At 36.7% G+C, this 26,809-nt stretch overlaps 2 protein-coding genes across 2 annotated transcripts; both read left to right on the top strand.

The window, feature by feature from the left end:
• Nucleotides 1–6,821: 6,821 nt before the first annotated feature.
• Nucleotides 6,822–26,153, top strand: LOC138336553 (zinc finger protein 91-like). Its single transcript, XM_069286066.1, has 3 exons — nucleotides 6,822–6,978; nucleotides 7,107–9,632; nucleotides 22,683–26,153. Exons 1-3 carry the CDS (start codon nucleotides 6,822–6,824, stop codon nucleotides 25,901–25,903), a joined length of 5,904 nt encoding a protein of 1,967 aa, XP_069142167.1. The 3' UTR covers nucleotides 25,904–26,153.
• Nucleotides 10,172–11,246, top strand: LOC138336555 (zinc finger protein 391-like). The gene has a single exon (XM_069286067.1). It carries the CDS (start codon nucleotides 10,415–10,417, stop codon nucleotides 10,949–10,951), a length of 537 nt encoding a protein of 178 aa, XP_069142168.1. The 5' UTR covers nucleotides 10,172–10,414; the 3' UTR covers nucleotides 10,952–11,246.
• Nucleotides 26,154–26,809: the final 656 nt, after the last annotated feature.

Here is a 26,809-nt window from a genome sequence, read left to right as displayed (position 1 = left end):
TGAAAAACTGGAAGCTCCTTTTTTGATCTAGAAAATAGCAATGATGAGCTAAAAAAAATCGTCAAGAATCAGAAAGTAAAAAATCATTGTGCTACATGTATCACAGAGTGATCTTAAAAGACAATACAATGACCTTGAACAACTTGGAAGAAAGAACAGTATAAGAATACCCGATCTCCGCGACGATTCAGATAGATAATCTGTGGAAAACTGTGTTGAGCGTGTTTCGTCCGTGAATAAGGAATTGAAAGTTTCTTTGAAAATTGGAGACATTTTTTTCCATTTAAAAAAAAAAATATTAAAAAAAGTAGAGTCATTGATATCGCCCGTAGACTTGAGAAGCTCACCAGTGGTTGGCCAAGGAATATCATCGTCAAATTTGTACAGAGACACAAAAAACGTGAAGTTATCCGAGCCAGTAGATTACTGAAGGGAAGCATGATGGCCGTATTTGAAGACTTGACGAAGTTAAACGAACAGACCGCGCACGGACTATCGAGTGTTCAAAGCTCTTATAGTATAGACGAAAAACTATATGTAATTCATGTAATTCTAACAAACGGAAAAAAGAGGAGACTCTGGCTCGATACTCGATGAATACCTTCTTAACGACTCTAATTTCACCAGGAATAATTCTCACAAATAAGAACTTTTCTTCTTTTTCAAAAGTTACTTAACAATAACCACCATTGAAAAGTTTTGGATTTTATTTCCATTTCAAGATAAAAAATAATAAGACATAATTATATCAGATTGTAGAGTTTTACTCAGTATTATTTAAGAATTGAGTTACCTGTATTCAACTGCAGGTGTTGTTGCGTGTGACTTTTAAAGTGATAATTAAGTGAAACAGTTTGATGACAATTTCCATTGAAAGTTGGGCAGTAACTGTAACTGTGAATGTTGGTGTTACCAATTTATGGCACGTTTTGTTACGGTAATACATTTGGGGTATACAAAGGCCTCTTCCAGTCCGTTCTAGTCAAGTCTAAGGCTTCTATTTAGCTGTGACTACTGAATCACCTCCGCTCTCTAAAGCCATCAATTGACGGTGTTGTTACCTTAGGATTTCTATATTGGGCAATCTAATTAATCCAACGTATACGTAGAATGTCTTAGTGGTGCGAAATTACAAGCCTAATTTTAATTATATTGCTAACTTGGGCCTCTGTGCTTTAATTAGGTGAGTATTTATGACCCCTACCCTTTTTCTTCCAGTGTAGTGTATCCACCTGTGGCTAGATAGGGATTCATTGACCAGACGTATGTGATGGAAGCTGAGAGGTCATAAATCACATCAATTTATTGGTAGATGGGGACGTTACAGGTGTAATATGTATACGGAAGGGCCTATACATGTACCTGTTGAGTCATTATTAAATCTACTTAATAAATATATATCCTAAACATTTCCATGGCCTTTTAGTCTCTATCATTCAATGGCCTTCTCTATGTAAAGCTGCCAAATTTATTCCTAACATAACCTTGGACCTCAGAACCTGGGTTCACCATACACAGCGACAGTGTGTTCTACACGTTCGGAAATTCATCTATTCAGTGGGATGCTATTTTTAGATAAATATAAATATAATGAGAATTGCCCAAAGAGTATCACTATAAAACAAGGGAATATAAAGGATATACAGAAGTAATATACATTTAATCAGACAATGTTTTTGTTTTGTTTTGTTTCAATCATATCACGGCAATGATTCATTCCAGACCTTATATATAGCTATAGCCGCACTACTGTCGTAGAATGCGAGAATGTTAAAGCGCACATGTGGCAAAATCTGGGTCACACAGTGGATACTTCATATAACCGCTTACATGCACACGTATGTACTAATTATTTGGAAATATTTCATGTATTTAATGTAAAAATGGACCAACTTTATAGAATAAAGAAAATTAAACACGTGGCTTTACAGTTAACTGTAATAAAAGATAATCCAACCATAGAAATTACATGTGTGATACGTTCCGGATTCCTGAGCTCCGTTTTATCTCCACTCTAGATTCATCTGCTATTTCCGGTTTCCGGTTTGGCACCCGTGTAGTCGTCGTCGGTTTATGTGTGTTGGTTGTGAACAGGTGTGTGGTGGAAATTTTCTGACCATGGTTTGTATGTTTTACTTTCTTCTTCATCTTTTCTCTCTATCTTCTTTCTTTACGTTCTACTCTCTCGGTGTTGGGAGGTACCAATTAAGTCCTCTGGTTACACATATGATACATGTATCCCAACGTGTTGTGTTTTCGACGGTCATCAGTTTTTGACGATCAAATACATCCGGGTCAAACGCGACGTCATGGGTCATAATGGGGTCATAGAGGCCATGTTTTGATGACAGTGCTCTTTAGCATTGCTGTCGTGATTTTTGTTCGGTTAGGATGATTCGTATGATAAGTAATTCTTACTGTTATCATAAGTTGTTGATAAAACCAAAATTTACATAATTCTTTTGATAACCCCTTTTTAACACCCATAAAATTATCGTAATAGACCCCCAATCACACACAAAGATATCGTCTGCTTTGTTAACATATCATGTGACGGAAGTGGGTGGAGACTCTGTCGGGAAGAAAAAGTTAAACATATAAAAACCCAACTTCGCTAGCCAAGGGTATTAGTCCGATTCTCTTTCTATTACCCTTGGCATATCTCACTTCAGAACAGGTGTTTTTGCTTTCAAATTGTGATTGGATGCGGCTAGGTTCAGGCGACCAATGAAAACGCAGCTTTGATTTGTCAACAAAACTGAACTGAAGCGGTTAGTATATATAGTGACCTACATTTGTATAATGAGGCATCAGGCATGTCTGTCAACATCAACTCCTAGCGAAGTTATATTATTATCTATTTAATCAATTAAGATGTTTTATACCAGCTAAATGAACGTCTTGGAGACGTTGCTCTCCAAACAGATTGGAAAGTACGTGCATGGTTTATGTTTCACAAATTAAACAATTAAAAGATATACTACGATCTCGTTACAAAATTGGACACTGCAGAACTTCTGCATGAAACGCAAAAACTGGTGTTATTTTCGATGTTTTTACGACACTTATGGGCCAGCGTAGCAATAATTGACACATTTAAATGACCGTCGAATTCTGATGACGTAGTACGCATAGGCCAAAGGTAAGCATCGGCGCGTTCGCCGATACAATGCTTCGTTTAGTTGATGAAATTTAGGCAACACCAAATTAATATGTAGTTCGTCGGGAGCAGCGCATGTAATTTTTCGGGTTCGAGAAAAAAATATAAAAAAATGCGACCGCTCGTCAAAAAATATCCGGATTTATCTTTCCGTCAGCCGACTTATTTAGTGCTTTACCGGCGCTTGTAGACGCTTGAATTACATTGCGAAAAGGGAGACAGTAAAGGTTTTGTCTGATATAGATGAATTAACTGCAAAAATGGCGGGTAAGGAGAAAAAACTGAGGGAACAATCGTATTTACCAACATGTTTTTGAACTTTTAACATTTGATTTTTGGACGATGAGTGATGAACGTCCATAGTGACCCAGCATCCTTGATGTTATTTGATCGCGATCGCGGCCGAAAATGAAAGGTTTGTGGACCTTTTCGAGTTTTCGTGTTGTTGACATTCATCTGTTCACTCTCGAAATCTTCACTCTCAGCACTTTTTTCGATTATGGGTGTCTTGATTGTTACCGTTCGGCGAGGCCCAACAAGTTTGATGTCAAACACGGCTATCGAGGCCGAAAATGATGAATCTTATGTTGATCTTTTTTGTCGTCTTGTTGACATTAATTTGAGCAAATCACTAATGCTGCATAGGACATGAGAATAGATGACATTCAAGCGATCAAGATATCCACAAATCAGTCAAGATAGGACTCGATTGAAATTTCACAAAAGAGAAACAACACAGATATTCATTATTTAACTGTCGGTGATGATATTGAGACTGTTTTGTTTGGAATTTACATGTAACGGTTGCTTCTGAATGTCCATACTAGTCTGCATTAAGATTTTTTTTATCACTTAATATCGTGCCAATCATTTCTTTTGAACATTGTTTTTGATACAGAATCATGAATCGGTAAACATTTTTCATTTCATCCATACCATTTGCTTAAAGCAAGTCGATAGTGAAGCTATAGTCAAAACCTGACAACTGAATTTTTCAAAATTGCAATCAGTCAATCCTTCTATCATTTGATTCTCATGAAACATAATTTGTATGTGTTGCACAAAAGTAAATTATTTTCCTGGTAAATTGCATTAATTAGATTTTCAATTGAAAGTTTGTGTTCATTCTGATATTTTTGACAATAATGCATATATTGAACCTATGTCTTTGATATCCATGGATGAGTGCATGCATCAAATTACTGGATTGTTTGGAAAATCCTTGGTATCATTGTTCTTGATGTAGAAAAATGCCTTTATATAGTTATATTATACCTTAAAAATGATGGTAGGTGATGTTACATGTGTCTGATGATGGAAACAAAATCAACTTTGGTGTAACTTTGATGTACATGTGTGATTGTTCTAATGATATTTTTAACAAAATATGCTTTTTTGTTTTAACTGGTCAGATATATCGTTTTTCTAAAAAATGCTCTTTTGGTTTAACTCGTCGGATAGATCATTGTTTTTTTTTTAATTTTTGATTAAAATTTACATTTTTGTTTTAAATATACAGAAGTATCCACGATGATTGAAAAACACAATAAACAGGTTTATCAGTCTTTATCAGTCTTAATATCATATTAAGACTGATAATGTCTTAACAATGCTACCATGTATATGCAACGTGAATATCGCGAAAGTGATGCGATACCAGCAATGGTCGTGTTCAATTTGAATATTTGACAACTTGTCGTGTGTGTCAACCATAATTTCACTATAAAAACTCTTACTGGCTTGCATTTTGTTTATCTCTCAACTACACGTGGTTTTTTAAAAATAAAACTGGAAGCGACGTTGATTGGCTACCATTTGCTCTACTAAATGTGTATACGGCGGCCATTACAAATGTGTGAAATAGAAGGGTCTCGGAAGTATTTCATTGTGCAGAGTTGTTAAATTTCATAAATGGGATGTAACATGGGGGGCAGTGGAGTAAATAAGATCCCAATGAATAGGTATGTGTACGTTTTCCCGGCATTGTATGGACGATATCTTAGAAATATACCGCTGACGTAGCGTAGGCCAAATCTGTCCTACGATTTCACATTTTTAAGAGGCACCGCGAGTTGACTATATATTAGGTAAAAAATAAATAAATGAATAAAAAAACACCTAACCATATAGGCAGGTTTAGCGGACTAGATATAAACTTGACCAGTCGCCGATCTCGTAACATTAAAACAGGTATAAAGTCTCTATTTTTATTCCAATCTTAATGAAATTTTGTACATAGATGTATTATAGTATGACAAAAATAACATATCTTCTGTTGTCGTTAGGTTTTTAAAACCTTTTCGATGTTACAATGTGTTGTCGGTATACCGTCACGGCAAACCTGTTGTCACTCGATCTATAGTTGACCAGCGGCCGATTTCAGAATTATTCATATTGCTCTAATTCCTTCATTTTTACACCAATCTTCATAAAACTTGGTAGAAGTATTCATTTTAATGTACTGAACTGAATAACATATCTTGTGTTGTCGCTAACTTTTCCTTGTATTTAACGTGTTGTCGTTTGTTGTCGTTATTAGGTGTGACCGCGTGTGGGTCGCGGGATCGATTTACGGGTTTTATATAGGGGTTAGTGAGCGCGTCGGAATACTGGTAGAGAGAAAACAAAAATGGCTGACCACGACAGGGGGATGTCCCACAAACGATTCTTGAAATACAAGTGTACTTTAAATCTTAATGGAATACTTTTAAATTGCATTGTCAGCTTTAATATAAGTAAAATTTCAATTTTGTTTATTTAAGGATTAACTTGAATAGATTTTTTATGTTATGGAGATATAACACAAAAATCTGAGTGTGTACTCTCATCATAAACCGCTTCGCGGTTTATTTAGAGTACACTCAGATTTTTGTGTTATATCTCCATAACATAAAAAATATATTCAAATTAATCCTTATAATTCAATTTACTAAAGATAATCTCTTCAATATTCAAAAATCATTTTGGGACTCTTTTGTCTATGAAATCATTACGCCGTCACCTTAGCCAATCAGAAGCAATGTTATAAACGGCGACGCCATTTTTTCCTTTATGGGCTGATAAAGTAAATTTTTAAGCCAATGAAAATGCTCGTAACAAGCAAATTTGAATTATATATGAAATAGTAGATATTCGGCTCGGATGTCACGTTGATGACGTCAAAACTACATGTGAAGTCGTAATAGTGTTATTACACATGTGTCTTACGATATTTATGACAAAGCCGAACGACGGCTGGACGAGCGAGTTATGTGATAAAGATCGTTTCTCGTTAATTTTAAAAGTAAACAGCTTTGTTTATTTCTAAAGTTGTACACATTTGTGACTAAGGATACCATGGTTGGTACCTTCGATCGGTTTCTTATTTCATCTTGACGATTTAAGATTCCTGCCTGTGAAACCTTAAAAAGATGTTTCCGAACTCTATCAAATGCTACAAAGATAAAGGTAAAATATTAAAAAAGTAAATAAATAAAAATAAAAGGAATCCTTTTGTGCAGATTGCTATTCTTCTTTCCATACCAAGCCTACTATAGATTTAATCTTTAATTCTTATTGTTTTGCATTTTTGTTCTTCAGGGGTACGAGATGAAATAAGTTTGAACAGCACAGGATCCGTCAAAACAGACTGTTATTAAGAACACATCCTATCTATACCAAGATGTCGCTGGTAACACGTACAGAATTCAGTTTGTCTCAGATAGTAAAGACGTATCTCGGAACACACATAGCAGGAGAGAATGGTGATCAACATAGACACATCAGGTCACATACAGGAGAGGAGGGTGATAAACATAGCCCCATCAGGACACATACAGGTGAGGAAGGGTGATCAACATAGACACATCAGGACACATACAGGAGAGAAGGGTGATCAACATAGACACATCAGGTCACATACAGGAGAGGAGGGTGATAAACATAGACACATCAGGACACATTACAGGAGAGGAGGGTGATAAACATAGTCACATCAGGACACATACAGGAGAGGAGGGTGATCAACATAGACACATCAGGACACATACAGGAGAGGAGGGTGGTCAACATAGCCACATCAGGACACAAACAGGAGAGGAGGGTGATCAACATAGTCACATAAGGACACATACAGGAGAGAAAGGTGATCAACGTAGCCCCATTAGGACACATACAGGAGAGAAGGATGAACAACATAGACACATTAGGACACATACAGGAGAGAAGGATGATCAACATAGCCCCATCAGGACACATACGCAGGAGAGAAGGATGATCAACATAGCCACATCAGGTCACAAACAGGAGAGGAGGGTGATCAACATAGTCACATCAGGACACATACAGGAGAGAAAGGTGATCAACGTAGTCACATCAGGACACATACAGGAGAGAAAGGTGATCAACGTAGCCCCATTAGGACACATACAGGAGAGGAGGGTGATCAACATAGACACATCAGGACACATACAGGAGAGAATGGTGATCAACATAGACACATCAGGTCACATACAGGAGAGAAGGGTGATCAACATAGCCCCATTAGGACACATACAGGAGAGAATGGTGATCAACATAGACACATCAGGTCACATACAGGAGAGGAGGGTGATAAACATAGCCCCATCAGGACACATACAGGAGAGAAGGGTGATCAACATAGACACATCAGGTACACATACAGGAGAGAAGGGTGATCAACGTAGCCCCATTAGGACACATACAGGAGAGAATGGTGATCAACATAGACACATCAGGTCACATACAGGAGAGGAGGGTGATCAACATAGTCACATCAGGACACATACAGGAGAGGAGGGTGATCAACATAGTCACATCAGGACACATACAGGAGAGGAGGATGATCAACATAGCCACATCAGGTCACAAACAGGAGAGGAGGGTGATCAACATAGTCACATCAGGTCACAAACAGGAGAGGAGGATGATCAACATAGCCACATCAGGACACATACAGGAGAGGAGGGTGATCAACATAGCCACATCAGGACACATACAGGAGAGGAGGGTGATCAACATAGTCACATTAGGACACATACAGGAGAGAAAGGTGATCAACGTAGCCCCATTAGGACACATACAGGAGAGGAGGATGATAAACATAGTCACATAAGGACACAAACAGGAGAGGAGGGTGGTCAAAATAGCCACATCAGGACACATACAGGAGAGGAGGGTGATCAACATAGACACATCAGGTCACATACAGGAGAGGAGGGTGATCAACATAGCCACATCAGGACACATACAGGAGAGGAGGGTGATCAACATAGACACATCAGGACACATACAGGAGTGGAGGGTGATCAACATAGCCCCATCAGGACACATGCAAGAGAAAAGGGTGATAAACATAGCCCCATCAGGACACATGCAGGAGAGAAGGGTGATATACATAGCCACATCAGGACACATACAGGAGAGGAGGGGGATCAACATAGACACATCAGGACACATACAGGAGAGGAGGTTGATCAACTTAGCCACATCAGGACACATACAGGAGAGAAGGGTGATCAACATAGACACATCAGAACACATAAAAGAGAGACACCACACACATGTGATTTCTGTGGTAAGGTTTGTACTAGCTCAAGTCACCTAAAGAGACACGTCAGGACACATACAGGAGAGAAACCATACAAATGTGATAACTGTGGTAAGATGTTTAGTCGACGGTGGGATCTTCGAAGGCATTTGATTTCACTTCATTTAATTACACCTCCAAGAAAGATAACGCATGCAAATGAGATGTCATACCAATGTAATATTTGCGGTAAAACTTTGGGGTCTTCAAGGTCCCTAAAGAAACACATGATGACACATACAAAAGATAAGCCATACAAATGTGATATCTGTGGTAAGGAATATAGAGATACAGATAATTTAAAGACATACCGTAGTTCACATGCAGGAAAACAGTCTCAAAGTGGCATTTGTGGTTGTGGTAAGGAATCGAGCTCTTCAAGTTCCTTAAAGACTCATCATATGGAACATTCTGTAGAGAAACCATACAAATGGGATATTTGTGGCAAAGGGTGCAACTTTTCAGGTGATCTAAATAAACACATTAGGACGCATACAAGAGAGAAGTCACACCAGTGTGATGTCTGTGGTATAGGATGTAACAGTTCAGGTGACCTAAATAAACACATCAGGACACATACAGGAGAGAAGCCACACCAATGTGATGTTTGTGGGAAGAGATTTAGTCGGTCAAGCGATTTGAGGGACCATGTTCGCATACACACCAGGGATAAGCCATACACATGTGATATATGTGGTAAGAGATTTAGACAGGCAGGTGGCTTAAAGACACATCAAAGATCACATTCAGGAAAACAAACATATAAATGTGATATTTGTGGTAAGGAATTAAGGAGTTCAGCTACCTTAAAGTATCACCGCATGACACATACAGGAGAAAAACCGCACACATGTGACTTCTGTAGTAAAAGATTCATTACCAAAGGTAAATGAAAATCCACCTTAGAACACATACAGGAGAGAAGCCATACAAATGTAAAGTCTGTTCAAAGATGTTTAGTAAATCATGCAATTTAAAAACACACCTAAAGACACATGCACAATCAGAAAAACCATACCAGTGTGATATTTGTGGTAAGCGATTAACCACTTTAGATACCCTGGAGACACATGTCAGATCTCATACAGGAGAGAAGCCATACAAATGTGATGTCTGTGGTAAGGCGTTCATTGTGCCATTTGCCCTTAAGACACACCTCATGACACATTCAGAAGAGAATGCATTACAATGCGATGTCTGTAATAAGGTTTTTTAGTTCGTTAGGTTCCTTAAAATTACATCGTAATACACACACAGGCGAGAGGCCTTACAAATGTGATGTCTGTGGTAAGGGATTTAGAGCTCCGTGTAGTGTACATAGACATTTAAGGACACATACAGGAGATAAACCATTTAAATGTCATGTCTGTGGTAAGTCGTTTAATCAATCAAACAGCCTACAGAGACATCTCAAGACACATACATAGGGCCAACTTTCCGATGTAAATAGTCTGTCGGATATAATTTTATTTAAAAAGAATATTTACTGCAAATATCGTACTTGAGTTAGATTTCTCAAACCAGATATTTTTGTCCATTACAAATGTGACATTTGTAATAAGGAATTTGGCTATTCAGTTTCACTAAAGAATCACCTCAGGACACATACAGGAGAAAAAACACACCAATGCGAGTTTTGTAGTAAACGATTTATTACTAAAGCCAAAATGAAAATCCACCTTAGGACACATACAGGAGAGAAGCCATACAAATGTAAAATCTGTACAAAGATGTTTAGTAAATCATGCAATTTAAAAACACACCTAAAGACACATGCACAATCAGAAAAACCATACCAGTGTGATATTTGTGGTAAGCGATTAACCACTTTAGATACCCTGGAGACACATGTCAGATCTCATACAGGAGAGAAGCCATACAAATGTGATGTCTGTGGTAAGGCGTTCATTGTGCTATTTGTCCTTAAGACACACCTCATGACACATTCAGAAGAGAATGCATTACAATGCGATGTCTGTAATAAGGTTTTTAGTACATTAGGTTCCTTAAAGAGACATCGTAATACACACACAGACGAGAAGCCTTACAAATGTGATGTCTGTGGTAAGGGATTTAGTTTTCCGTGTAGTGTACATAGACATTTAAGGACACATACAGGAGATAAACCATTTAAATGTCATGTCTGTGGTAAGTCGTTTAATCAATCAAACAGCCTACAGAGACATCTCAAGACACATACATAGGTTAAACGTTATAGTGTAAAAAATTGATTTTGACAATCCTATTAAAAACCATTAACTGGAAATATCGCACTTGATTTGGAATATTTGTATTTTGGTTATTCCCCAAGGGGGATTTTTCATGTCCGTTACCATGATGTAAATTTGATTTGGCCTTCACCCTATACATGTAACATGTTACCTTACCCAATAAAGTTTTCTCTTATTTTCAATGATATCAGCTTCATTGTATTAAATTGTTGCTTATTTATATTCACAGAAATAAAATCATTCTACATGTATGTACTTTTAGACATCATACATATTCGGATTTATACATGTTTTTTTTTTTTTTTTTTTTTTTTTTTCAGCAAAAGCAATGTGACCAATAGTTAGTCAGCAAATTTAAGAAAACAAAAAAAATGTTTATTTTTTTCACAGTTTTAATACAAATTATTGAATACTGAGATGTAGAATACAAATCCGAATACACTGTAATTTACACTGCAGGGTTAAGGATAACACAAAACCGGTTTTAATGACTAATTACAAAACAAAATATAATAACATTAAACAATTGCAGAATGGTCCAAGATCAAACATTGTTTTTTTTTGTTCATTCGAACGTATCAATATTTCGTTCGCAGGTAATAATATTACGTTCGAACACAATCATTATTGTTTTCGTGTTCGCATGATGTGTTGGAATATTTGCTATCTAACATCACACGATATAGATATCTAATATTGGTTACAAAACCAATAATATATATACGGCTTTCTTATTGCTTATCACGACCGCGATTGACCTCTGTTAGATGATGGAAATTATTTCAATATTGAAATCCAAATATTGACACATATGTTTGTGGTAATATAAATTATGGACCAGAAAGGTTGGAGTTTCATAAATCGCCCACATTTGAAAAATTGCAATTGAATTACTGTAAAAGTATACTAAGGTTAAAAATCTCTAAATTTCATGTTTTATCAAGAACTTGGTACATATGTTAAGTTCATATTGGTTGAAATTAAAGAAGTAAAATCTTACAATTGTATATTATAGGCCTGTAATTGTGATCTGGTAGAAAATGAAAGTATTCTATTCTTTATATTTACATATGCCCCTATACAGTCAACGGGAGGGGAGTTGCGTTCAAATTAGCGTAAACGCAACGACGTATGAATACAAACCCAGAGTAGGATCGGACTACTTCTACTTCACGCGTCGGTAAGATTTTGCGTCATATGATAATCTTAATAAACTTTAATTACTTAATTTGCATTTTACCTTTTCACAGATGACAGATTTGCTTTGAATTAATGATAAACTAAAAAACGATTTCGGTCTTCTATTTGTCTCAAGACTGATCCTTAGGCGGCACAGACAATATCATGCTCGTCATTAGCCTACTCGGTTGGCCTACTGTATAAAGTGTAAACAAAGTTTCCTCGATGTCGGATTCAAAATAATAATAAAGAGTTGTTATTAGATCCAATTAAAATGTATTTGACATCAAAACTGAATATGTGTTCAAGCATTGTTACGGTAATAAACCACAAAAAGAATCGCTGGTCGAGCTTTCCTCAGGAATGTTCGAGGAATTCCATAGTTACGTCAGTCACACACCATGTAAACACTTATCTATCATCCGTACAATAAAATAAAAGTCAAGACTATGAAAAATCTAGTCTATATCGCGTACGTAGACCGATACATACATTACAAACATTCAGCAGCTCAACACATACCATTTGATCAACAGGCTATTTCACAGTTACTTTCCTCGGTTGAAAATCAAATATGGCGGCTCGCTCCACTTCGGACCGCATCACTACGTATACCCTGACAACAATGATATATCGGTAGTCATTCCACCTAGGTTATCTCAATTTTTATTCGAAATGGACATTATTGATACATTATCAAATTGAAAAAAAAACATAATTTAAAAATAATTTAAAATTGTCATTGTTATATTTCAAATCATACTGCAGCTATAACATTAAACAATCGGAACTATACCTTCGGTCATCCTGACTACCGTAGTTACCCAACTTAGCAACCATCACCGTTTTAAATTTGACGTAAAAGTAGACTTATTTATGTAAATATAAAGATTGAACAGTGTTTTGATTGCGTTAAAGGTGGTATGAACGCAATGGGATACATACATATTCTACATGTAGCGCTAACGCACTACATTGCATATGTCTGTATCCCATTGCGTTCATACCACCTTTAACGCAACCAAAACAGTGTTCAATCTCTATTTATTACCTTAAACCTTTCGGCTCATCGGTTTGTGAACAGTTGTGTGGTGTGAACGATGAATTTTAATAAGGACATTGGGCGAAGGTTGAATATGGCATTATAAGGATACTCTTGTACCTGATTATGCTATTTATGTTTTTTCAAGCAAGTCTTCTTAAAGATGTTCCCCGTACAAGAATTCACGTGAGAACTTATGACGTCACATGTAATTTTGATATCATTATTTATATATGACGTCGAATGATTGTCTCATTAGACGGAAACGTCACATCCGAGCCGGATTTCTACTGTTGTATATAGAGACGAAGCTTAAAGTTTTACTCATATTTCTATTAATAAAAGCTATATGATAAATAGAATCTTACACTCGTGACTATGTGATATAAAATTTATCAAACTCATAAAATTATTTGGTATTTCAAGTTATTAAAGTCGTTTTATATAGCCACTCATGTAAGATAAAATATTTATTAATTAACGTGAAAGATAGCGATTCCCTCCATACGTTTTGACTGATGATGACCATGAGTGGATTGTTCAGATTGTGTGTGTTTATTTTGTTTAACACCAGTATTATGTTTTTATGTATATTTGTGTGAACTTATACACCAAATATAGGGGTCGGTGAGCGCGTCGGAGTACAGGTAGAGAGAAACAAACAGAAATGGTTTATCTCGACAGAGGGATGTCTCATACACAATTCTTGAAATACAATTGTATTTATTTTTAAGATTCTAATTAAATACTGTTTAATTTTTTTATCAGTTGAAAGTAAAAATAAACTTTATATTCATATTTCAATAATATTGTAAAGGCTGTAGATATGTTCCCGCGGACAGTGATGGAATGTAAGCTGATTAGTCAATTCCAATCTACGTTTTTACGTCATACATTAATCCTTTTTTCATTTTCTGTTTACTGTGCATGTTAAAGTTATATCTGCCGTAACTGAACGATTATTTTGACATGCTATTTTTTCATCATTAATTTATTAAAAACCATAAGGTTTGATGAATAAAGCTGTAAAAACCATTCAAATGGCTTCAGATGACTTATAAACGTTAGTTATAACACAGAAATTTTGTACTGTAAAATTGTCTTTTTTATGCCTTAAATATGTTTAAATGAGAACATGCCTGCAGAAGTCACTTTATAATTACTAAAAACATTGTAAAACTGTGTAATGAAATTGTAGACCACAATTTGGCTTCATGGTCTCACCGTATGTACTCATTTCACTTCACTATTGATGTAAATAAATGATTTTTGGCAGTACTGCCACAAATCATTTTCAGCTCTTATTTATACATGTAAAATTATAACCTATGCATTGAAAGCACTGTAATTTTCAAAAAGTTGGTAATTTTGGTGATGAATAACATATTAAAAGCTCATCTTGATTCGTGAGTATGAAAAATACGGCACATATAACTTTAAACAACGCTTTCGCAGATATCCTATTTTATCTTGATAACATGGCTACGTGTTCAGTCGTCCTTGACGCGTGTTTCCTTTAATTATTATACGTGAATGTATCACTTTACACCCATACTGTACAATGCCGGATTTTTTAACTGTGAAATGGCTGATGCAGTCGAACGCTCGGGTCACTAGCCACATACGTGTTCATTTTAAGACATTTTTCCATCATTACAGTGACCAGTCCTTGACCACAGGCGATACTGGACAATCGGAACTTTCTTTATTTGTAAGTATTTAAACATTTGTAGTCAAGGACTATTTTATCAACGAGCTGGTCGGAGTATTCGATTTTGTGAATGTATATCTTATACACTACCGTAACGACAATAGGGCGGTGTGGATTTTACCACGTCTCAGATCACTGTAAGTTTAATCTTACGACCGAGTGAATAACACTTTGCCCTACATTATACACCCTACGACCATTCAGGTGGATGTCACTATCCAGCAAGAATATCATTGTTGGATGTCTCGAATGTTTAGTGGTCTAAATTGTTCCGTCTTACCTATAGTGGGTTTTTGTCTGGTGTTACCTATTTTGAATTGATATAATGATATAAAAATAAAACTGTATGTACAATAACTATACGTGTACCAGTTATTAGAAGTAAACGCCATTTTTTCTTCTTTTTAAGCTTTTTCATTTATGAAATATACATGACTATCTCAGCGTCCTGATTTTTCAATGTTGATGAATATATTTTAGGTTATTGTCATTTCGATATTCTATTTAGCTTGAGTAACTTAATTCAATAACTATATAAAAAATATCTACAATATTACAATGCCACAAAAGAGCTGCTAAACAACGTGGAACGCCCGGGGCAACCAAGACTGGGAGATCTATCCGTAGTGAGAAATCGTCTGTGGAATACAGTCAGACATTTATCGTATTCTTAAGACTTTGATTACCAAGGACTCCATAGATAATATGATATCTAAACTAAAACTTGACATTCGTAAGGAAAACAGAGAATTGATTGATAAACTGGAAGGTCGTATTTTTGATATGGAAAATAGCAATGATGAGCTAAAAAAATCGTCAGGCATCAGAAAGTAAAAATCATAGTGCTACAGTATCATAGAGTGATCTTGAAAGACAATACAATGTTGCTACCCGATCTCCGCGACGATTCAGATAGATAATCTGTGGAAAACTGTGTTGAGCGTGTTTTGTCCGTGAATAAGGTATTGAAAGTTTCTTTGAAAATTGGAGAATTTTTTTTTTCATTTTTGTTTTTGAATTTTTATTAAAAAAAGTGGAGACATTGATATTGCCCGTAGACTTGAGAAGTTCACCAACGGTCGGCCAAGGAATATCATCGTCAAATTTGTACAGAGACACAAAAACGTGAAGTTATCCGAGCCAGTAGATTACTGAAGGGAAGAAAGATGGCAGTATTTGAAGACTTGACGAAGTTAAACGAACAGACCGCGCACGGACTATCGAGTGATCAAAGCTCTTATAGTATAGACGGAAAACTGTATGTAATTCATGTAATTCTAACAAACGGAAAAAAAGAGTAGACTCTGGCTCGATACTCGATGAATACCTTCTTAACGACTCTAATTTCACCAGGAATAATTCTCACAAATAAGAACTTTTCTTCTTTTTCAAAAGTTACTTAACAATAACCACCATTGAAAAGTTTTGGATTTTATTTCCATTTCAAGATAAGAAATAATAAGACATAATTATATCAGATTGTAGAGTTTTACTCAATATTATATAAGAATTGAGTTACCTGTATTCAACTGCAGGTGTTGTTGCGTGTGACTTTTAAAGTGATAATTAAGTGAAACAGTGTGATGACAATTTCCATTGAAAGTTGGGCAGTAACTGTAACTGTGAATGTTGGTGTTACCAATTTTATGGCAAGATTTGTTACGGTAATACATTTGGGTTATACAAAGGCCTTTTCCAGTCCGTTCTAGTCAAGTCTAAGGCTTCTATTAGCTGTGACTACTGAATCACCTCCGCTCTCTAAAGCCATCAATTGACGGTGTTGTTACCTTAGGATTTCTATATTGGGCAATCCAATTAATCCAACGTATACGTAAAAAGTCTAATTTTAATTATATTGCTAACTTGGGCCTCTGTGCTTTAATTAGGTGAGTATGAGACCAAATTTTCGGTTGAATTTTTTCCTGTGTATATTTTCTTGGTCCAATTGTCAATTTGCCATTAACGATGGACGTTCACATTTTACATTTTCCTGTTGTTTACTGATTCATTAAATTACTGTTTAATATATATGGACATAAAAATGCAATTCCATGGCCAGAATATAATGAGGACATTTTTAAAGCTTTGTGTGCCAAATTTTTATTCCTTGTAACATAAACCTTGGACGTCCTCAGAACCTGGGTATTTACGATTCGCCATACACAGCGACTTTTTGTGTTCTACACGTTCGGAATTCATTACGTCATTTTTCAGTGGGATGCTATTTTGATTGGTCAGATGTGGAATTGTCGTTTATGTATATATAAAAGTTAATGGAGTGAGTTCCTCTTGAGAGATTAATGCCAATGTGAGATTATTGAATATTTAGTTTTTTATTGTGCAAGGTTTCCCATAATAGATTGATAACATCTATTTACGGTTTAGCTAAAACGATACTGTAGAATCCGATGTATTTATATTTTTTTATGTAATATAACCGACAATCAGCTACAATGTAAAAATTTTCATTGTATTTTAATTTCACGTCCCTGGCATCCAGATGGATTTCATTACCAGTAAATGGACTATGTGTAATCAGCTATTGTAGAAATTTTTAGTTTGTTTACAATGTGAGCACAGATGCACATAATAATCCACTTCTATTATTGTAAAAGTGTGACTATCTGTACTGTACCGGTGTTAATACGTATGTTGCTATTATTTGGGCGTTAGATCATGTACATGTATAAAACGTGTGTATGTATTTTTTAATTTACTTTGGCATTTTGTATCATTTATGTACGGGATGCTGTTTATCATGGGTGGTAACAGTTTACGTCAACTTTTTGTGAATGTCATGTTAATTTTACTGTCATTTTGTTCAGTGCTCTTGTGTAATATGTGATTTTGTATGTTCGTCAAAGTAGGGTTATGATTTTCAGTGTTTTAACAACTGTGATAAAGAATGTTATTAAATACCACGTTTGCGTTAGTCATAAACATCTACGTTTTTCTATTTTAAAATCTGTTCGTAAATCACTTAAGTGTGGTGTACATCAACGTATCGTCACACAGGTAATAGATGTGATCTTGTATGACAATTATAATGACATTGAACAACGGAAGAAAGTAACAGTATATATCATTTCTTCAAAGCGACAGATGCTATTCAGATGGTATTAGTGTTCATTTAACTGTATTGACATGTTTCGTCCGTGATGTATTGAATGAGAATTGAAAAAATTGGAAATTACTCACAGATTTTTCATTTTTGAACATTTGAAAATTCGATTATCGAAAAGTGGATCACATTGAATTGCCCGTAGACTTGAGAAAGTTCACCAACGGTCGGCCAAGGAATGGATCGTCAAATTTGTACAGAGACACATAAACGTGAAGTTTTGTCCGAGCCAGGGAATTACTGATAGTTCGAATACAAGATGGCAATTATTTGAATCTTCAATTTCTGGTTTCTTATGTAAACGAAAAAATTCGTGTTGGCTACCAGAAACTTTGAGCTGAATAACTAAGTAGGAATTTAAATTTGGAAACCTCATTGGTGCTATATTTTTCAAATGAAAAATGTCACTTGAACGAATTCTAATTTCACACAGGAATAATTCTCACAAATAATTTAAAGCTTTTCTTCTTTTTCCAAAAGAACTTCTAGCAGTGAATGGGCTTACTTAACAATAACACATGTTAAAATTTTGGATTTTATTTCCATTTCAAGATAAAAAATAATAGTAACATAATTATATCAGATTGAAGAGTAACTCAGTAATATAAGAAAGCGAACCACAATTCAACTGCAGATGTTGTACGTTGATACTTCTAATCTCCGTGATAATCAAGGACACAGTGTGAAACATTCATCCATTGAAATGTTTGGGCAGTAACTGTCGTAACATGTGAATGTTGGTGTTTATTTTGGCCACGTTTTGTTACGGTAAATTTATTGGTTTATGACAAAGACTGTGTACAGTCAGTTCTAAAAAAAGGCTTCTACCGCGCAGCTGGAGAAAAACTACTGAATCACCTCCGCTCTCTAAAATCAAATGACGTAGTATCAAAAGAAATTACCATGTAGTTAATTCATTTCTATAACCAAATAGCAGAAACAATTAATTTAACGTAGTACGTATACCAAATGTCTTAGTGGTGCGAAATTTAAACAGCCTAATTTTAATTAATTGCTAACTTGACCTCAGTGCTTTAATTAGGTGAGTATTTATGACCCCTACCCTTTTTCTTCCAGTGTGTAGTTATCCACCTGTTTCTAGAAGGGATTCATTGACCAGACGTATGTGATGGAAGCTGAGAGGTCATAAATCACAATCAATTGTATTGGATTTTGATGGGGCCGTACCGTGTAATATGTTTCACAACGGAGATTGACGTCGTTGTGATATATTTCGATTAAAAGGATCGAAATCCAAAGATGTAGAATAATTTTCCAAATATGAATTTATTAAATATAACTTCTAGAAGTAGGCGGTTAGGCGAATTGAGTATCCGAAAAATCGACCCGTGTCGTCCGAGCTCTAGACCCTAACTAACTCTTCACAAAGCAAATAACACATATAGATGGATTTAGAATTCAAGTGTCAGTGTCTACAGGTAATGTAATTGTCCAATGAGATTGGGGATACGTATCACACCATATGGTTACTGTAATATGTATACGGAAGGGCCTATACATGTACCTATTGAGTCATTATTAAATCTACTTAATAAATATATATCCTAAACATTTCCATTGCGTTTTAGTCTCTTTCATTCAATGGCCTTCTCTATGTAAAGCTGACACATTTGGTCCTAACATAACCTTGGACCTCAGAACCTGGGTTCACCATACACAGCGACAGTGTGTTCTAAACGTTCGGAAATTCATCTATTCAGTGGGATGCTATTTTTAGATAAATATAAATATAATGAGGATTGCCCAAAGAGTATCACTATAAAACAAGGGAATATAAAGGATATACAGAAGTAATATACATTTAATCAGACAATGTTTTTTTGTTTCAATCGTATCACGGCAATGATGCATTCCAGACCTTATAAGGGACCTGTACATATATGTAGCTATAGCCGCACCACTGTCGTGATGTATATAGGTGCCGTTTCCAGATAAGGGCCAGACTGCGAGAATGTTAAAGCGCACCTGTTGCAAAATCTGGGTCACACAGTGAATGCTTCATATAACCGCTTACATGCACACGTATGTACTAATTATTTGGAAATATTTCATTTATTTAATGTAAACATGAACCAACTGTATAGAATAAAGAAAATTAAACACGTGGCTTTACAGCTAACTGTAATATAAGATAATCCAACCACAGAAACTACATGTGTGATACGTTCCGGATTCCCAAGCTCCGTGTTATCTCCACACTCTAAATTGATCTGTTATTTCTGGTTTGTCACTCGTGTAGTCGTCGTCGGTTTATGTATGTTGGTTGTGAACAAGCGTGTGGTGGAAAGTTTTCTGACCGTGGTTTGTATGCTTTACTTTCTTCTTCATCTTTTCTCTCTATCTTCTTTCTTTATGTTCTACTCTCTCGGTGTTGGGAGGTACCAATTAAGTCCTCTAGTTACACATACGATAGTTGTATCTACATGTACGTAGATGCAAGGTATCGTGGCATAATTTTCTTGCTCTTGATATAGTTATTGATGGGTCCAGAACAACACTTAATTCTTTATAACCAGGACACACCAGGATTTTATGACTTAGTTATACAATGCATTATCCAAAAATGTGTATGGTTTATCGTAAATAATGCCTTTCCTTTTCAAACATGCACTGATTGAGTAAATATGACCGTAGAATTGATCACCATGTTAGCACTCACTGTATAAGGTTTAGTCAATGACGAATACCCGACACTTGTTATGTACTTGAATAGTTTTTGTTTTAATCCAAACCTGGTCAATTGAAGCATCACATTCCTCTCTATAATTTTCCACCTCTATGTTCAATTGTCGTCCTTAAACGTCCATGTAGATAGAACATTACATCACACTAATCAACTGAACACTGCTCAATAATTTACATATTGTTTGATAAACGTTCTTCAATAGTGGTGGTGAAAAATAGCAGATAACATTGTCAAACTAAAAATAAACACTGCACTCACCTGACAAGGTTTCTTTGAAGTAATATTGTCAGTTAGATCCCAAAATTTGTCAATAATAAAACACTTCAATATACACTAGGTTTTACACGTACATGTACACGTGTGTGTCTTCGGTAGTTGTCACGTGGTTGGAACAGGGGGTCACGTGCACGTGGCCAGTCGAATACATCGGGTACGATAGTGTCCGTGGAGATATGTGGACGGATTATTATTTTGATTTCTATTAAATTGTGTGGAAAGTTCACTGTGTGAAACATGTAAATGACAGCTTAGAGGATGCTTTCTTGCTAAAATCAGCCCTACACAGCATTACAGGTAAAGGCTTCGTTTACGTACATGTTTTTTAGTAGGTGATACACAGTGGACAACTGCTAGATGTATATTCACACGTTTTATGCTAGATGTATATTCACACGTTTTATATAGGGGTCAGTGAGCGCGTCGGAATATTGGTAGAGAGATAAACAAAAATGGCTGACCTCGACAGTGGGATGTCTCATAAACGATTCTTGAAACACAAGTGTACTTTAAATCTTAATTGAATACTTTTTAACTTGCATTGTCAGCTTTAATATAAGTAAATAAATAATTTCGTCTATATGTGAAATAGTAGATATTCGGCTCGGATGTCACGTTGATGACGTCAAAACTACATGTGAAGTCATGATAGTGTTATTACACATGTGTCTTACGATATTTATGACATGACCGTATGACATGGCTGGACGAGCGAGTTATGTAATATAGATCGTTTCTCTTTGATTTTAAAAGTAAACAGCTTTGTTTATTTCTAAAGCTGTACACATTTGGGACAAATGATACCATGGTTAATATCGTCAATCGGTGTCTTATTTCATCTTGATGATTTAAGATTACTGCCTTTAAAACATTAAAAATATGTTTCCAAATTCTATCGAATGCTTCAAAGATAACGGTAAAGTAACCTTTTGTGCAGATTGCTATTCTTCTTTCCATACCAAGCCCAATCTTACTCTGAAACAAGGTTTGGGGTTTTAATTTCTCAAATATAAAGATTGAATTTTTATTGTTTTGCATTTGTTATCTTCAGGTGTACGGGATGAAATAAGTTTGAACTGCACAGGATCCGTCAAAACAGACCGTTATTAAGGACACGGCCTATCTATACAAAGATGTCGCTGGTAACACGTACAGAATTTAGTTTGTCTCAGATACTAAAGACGTATCTCGGAACACACACAGCAGGAGAGAATGGTGATCGACATAGCCACATCAGGACACATACAGGAGAGGAGGTTGATAAACATAGCCCCATCAGGACACATACAGGAGAGAATGGTAATCAATATAGTCACATCAGGACACATACAGGAGAGGAGGATGGTCAATATGGCCACATCAGGACACATACAGGAGAGGAGAGTGATCAAAATAGACACATCAGGACACATACAGGAGAGGAGGGTGATCAATATAGTCACATCAGGACACATACAGGAGAGGAGGGTGATCAACATAGCCACATCAGGACACATACAGGAGAGGAGGGTGATCAACATAGCCACATCAGGACACATACAGGAGAGGAGGGTGGTCAACATAGACACATTAGGACACATACAGGAGAGGAGGGTGGTCAACATAGACACATTAGGACACATACAGGAGAGGAGGGTGGTCAACATAGCCACATCAGGACACATACAGGAGAGGAGGGTGGCAACATAGACACATTAGGACACATACAGAGAGGAGGGTGTCAACATAGACACATCAGGACACATACAGGAGAGGAGGATGATCAACATAGCCACATCAGGTCACATACAAGAGAGGAGGGTGATAAACATAGCCACATCAGGACACATACAGGAGAGGAGGATAAACAACATAGACACATTAGGACACATACAGAAGAGGAGGATGATCAACATAAGGAAGAGAATGGTGATAAACATAGCCACATCAGGACACCTACAGGAGAGAATGGTAATCAATATAGCCACACCAGGACACATACAGGAGAGGAGGGTGGTCAACATAGACACATTAGGACACATACAGGAGAGGAGGGTGGTCAACATAGACACATCAGGACACATGCAGGAGAGAAGGATGATAAACATAGCCACATCAGGACACATACAGGAGAGAAGGATGATAAACATAGACACATTAGGACACATACAGGAGAGGAGGGTGATCAACATAGACACATCAGGACACATACAGGAGAGGAGGGTGATCAACATAGCCACATCAGGTCACATACAGGAGAGGAGGGTGATCAACATAGACACATTAGGACACATACAGGAGAGGAGGGTGATCAACATAGCCACATTAGGACACATACAGGAGAGGAGGGTGATAAACATAGTCACATCAGGACACATACAGGAGAGAATGGTAATCAATATAGTCACATCAGGACACATACAGGAGAGGAGGATGATAAACATAGCCACATCAGGGCACATACAGGAGAGGAGGATGATAAACATAGCCACATCAGGACACATACAGGAGAGGAGGGTGATCAACATAGACACATTAGGACATATACAGGAGAGGAGGGTGATCAACGTAGACACATTAGGACACATACAGGAGAAGAGAGGATGATCAACATAGCCACATCAGGACACATACAGGAGAGGAGGGTGATCAACATAGACACATCAGGACACATACAGGAGAGGAGGGTGATCAACATAGCCACATCAGGACACATACAGGAGAGGAGGATGATCAACATAGCCACATCAGGACACATACAGGAGAGGAGGGTGATCAATATAGTCACATCAGGACATATACAGGAGAGGAGGGTGATCAAAATAGACACATCAGGACATATACAGGAGAGGAGGGTGATCAAAATAGCCACATCAGGACACATACAGGAGAGGAGGGTGATCAAAATAGCCACATCAGGACACATACAGGAGAGGAGGGGGATCAACGTAGTCACATCAGGACACATACAGGAGAGGAGGGTGATCAACATAGTCACATCAGGACACATACAGGAGAGGAGGGTGATCAACATAGACACATCAGGACACATACAGGAGAGGAGGGTGATCAACATAGCCACATCAGGACACATACAGGAGAGGAGGGTGATCAACGTAGACACATTAGGACACATACAGGAGAGGAGAGTGATAAACATAGCCACATCAGGACACATACAGGAGAAGAGGGCTACCAACATAGCCACATTAGGACACATACAGGAGAGGAGGATGATCAACATAGCCACATCAGGACATATACAGGAGAGGAGGGTGATCAATTTAGTCACATCAGGACACATACAGGAGATGAGGGTGATCAACGTAGTCACATCAGGACACATACAGGAGATGAGGGTGATCAACATAGCCACATCAGGACACATACAGGAGAGGAGGGTGGTCAACATAGACCACATTAGGACACATACAGGAGAGGAGGGTGGTCAACATAGACACATTAGGACACATACAGGAGAGGAGGGTGATCAACATAGCCACATCAGGACACATACAGGAGAGGAGGGTGATCAAAATAGACACATTAGGACACATACAGGAGAGGAGGGTGATCAACATAGACACATCAGGACACATACAGGAGAGGAGGGTGATCAACATAGCCACATCAGGACACATACAGGAGAGGAGGGTGATAAACATAGCCACATCAGGACACATACAGGAGAGGAGGGTGGTCAACATAGACACATTAGGACACATACAGGAGAGGAGGGTGATCAACATAGACACATCAGGACACATACAGGAGAGGAGGGTGGTCAACATAGCCACATCAGGACACATACAGGAGAGGAGGGTGATCAACATAGCCACATCAGGACACATACAGGAGAGGAGGGTGATAAACATAGCCACATCAGGACACATACAGGAGAGGAGGGTGATAAACATAGCCACATCAGGACACATACAGGAGAGAAGGGTGGTCAACATAGACACATCAGGACACATACAAGAGAGAAGTCACACCAGTGTGATGTCTGTGGTATAGAATGTAGCAATTCAGGTGACCTAAATAAACACATCAGGACACATACAGGAGAGAAGCCACACCAATGTTATGTTTGTGGGAAGAGATTTAGTCGGTCAAGCCATTTGAAGGACCATGTCCGCATACACACCAGGGAGAAGCCATACGAATGCGATCTATGTGGTAAGAAATTTACCAAGGCAGATGGCTTAAAGTCACATCACAGATCACATTCAGGAAAACAAACATACAAATGTGATATTTGTGGTAAGGCATTAAGGAGTTCAGCTACCTTAAAGTATCACCGCATGACACATACAGGAGAAAAACCGCACAAATGTGACTTCTGTAGTAAACGATTTATTACCAAAGACGGATTGAAAATCCACCTTAGAACACATACAGGAGAGAAGCCATACAAATGTAAAGTCTGTTCAAAGATGTTTAGTAAATCATGCAATTTAAAAACACACCTAAAGACACATACACAATCAGAAAAACCATACCAGTGTGATATATGTGGTAAGCGGCTAGGTGCTTTAAATACACTGGAGACACATGTCAGATCCCATACAGGAGAGAAGCCATACAAATGTGATGTCTGTGGTAAGGCGTTCAATGTGTCATTTGCCCTTACGTCACACCTCATGACACATTCAGAAGAGAATACATTACAATGCGATGTCTGTAATAAGGTTTTTAGTTCGTTAGCTTCCTTAAAATTACATCGTAATACACACACAGGCGAGAGGCCTTACAAATGTGATGTCTGTGGTAAGGGTTTTAGAGCTCCTGGTAGTGTAAAAAGACATTTAATGACGCATACAGGAGATAAACCATTTAAATGTCATGTCTGTGGTAAGTCGTTTAATCAAACGAACAGCCTGCAAAGACATCTCAAGACACATACATAGGTCCAACGTTCCGGTGTAAATAGTCTGTCGGATACAATTTTATTTACAAAGAATATTTACTGCAAATATCGTACTTGATTTAGAGTTCTCAAACAAGGTATTTCATGTCCATTACCATGATAGAGATTGGATATGACCTACAACCTAAGAAACAAAACGTTCAATAAAGTTTTCTCTTATTTTCAATTATTCAAAGCTTGTTTATTTACCGAAGTACTTATAGCATTATATGTGTAATAATATATCGTATATACTGATGCAATAGATAGTGTTATTCTTAAATTATTACTATGAATAAAAATTGAAGGATTTCTTAATCTAGAGTATTATAAATGTGCTTACTGACGAATCAAGAAGATATTTACATATGTGATTCTCCACCAAACGAGACCATGATTTTGATAGTTGCAATACTTACAATGCATAGGTTTTCATTTTACACCGACATGCAAGAGATCAAAATTAATTTTGATATTTTTGGGTTACGTCTACATCACCGTAAAATAGGTACAGATGGTCAGATCATTAAGCTTAATTGTGGTCTACAATTAAATTTCACATTTTGGTAGTGTAATTAGAAATTTAAAGTGACTTCTGCAAATATGTTTTCATCTTAACATACATAAAGCATAAAACAAGAACTTTTACAGTGTAAAGGAAAACCTGTTGTAACTAATTTTTCAATGCATTATATTTATTTGTCTGTCCGTTTGATTGATTTTCACAGCTTAATTCATCGAATCAAATGATTTTCATTAGTGAAATTTTTTTTACAGATTTCTTTTACTCGGTTATAAATGGCACACTAAATACGTGGTGATATAGGTGATATTTCTATGTACCATATTCTTAATAAGGTATACGGAATAACATTTCATTCCCACGCAATAATATTCCATTCCCACG

The sequence above is a fragment of the Argopecten irradians genome, chromosome 12, assembly GCF_041381155.1.
Source record: "Argopecten irradians isolate NY chromosome 12, Ai_NY, whole genome shotgun sequence".
NCBI classification, from domain to species: Eukaryota; Metazoa; Mollusca; class Bivalvia; order Pectinida; family Pectinidae; genus Argopecten; species Argopecten irradians.
This window is presented reverse-complemented; position numbering and strand designations above follow the sequence as displayed.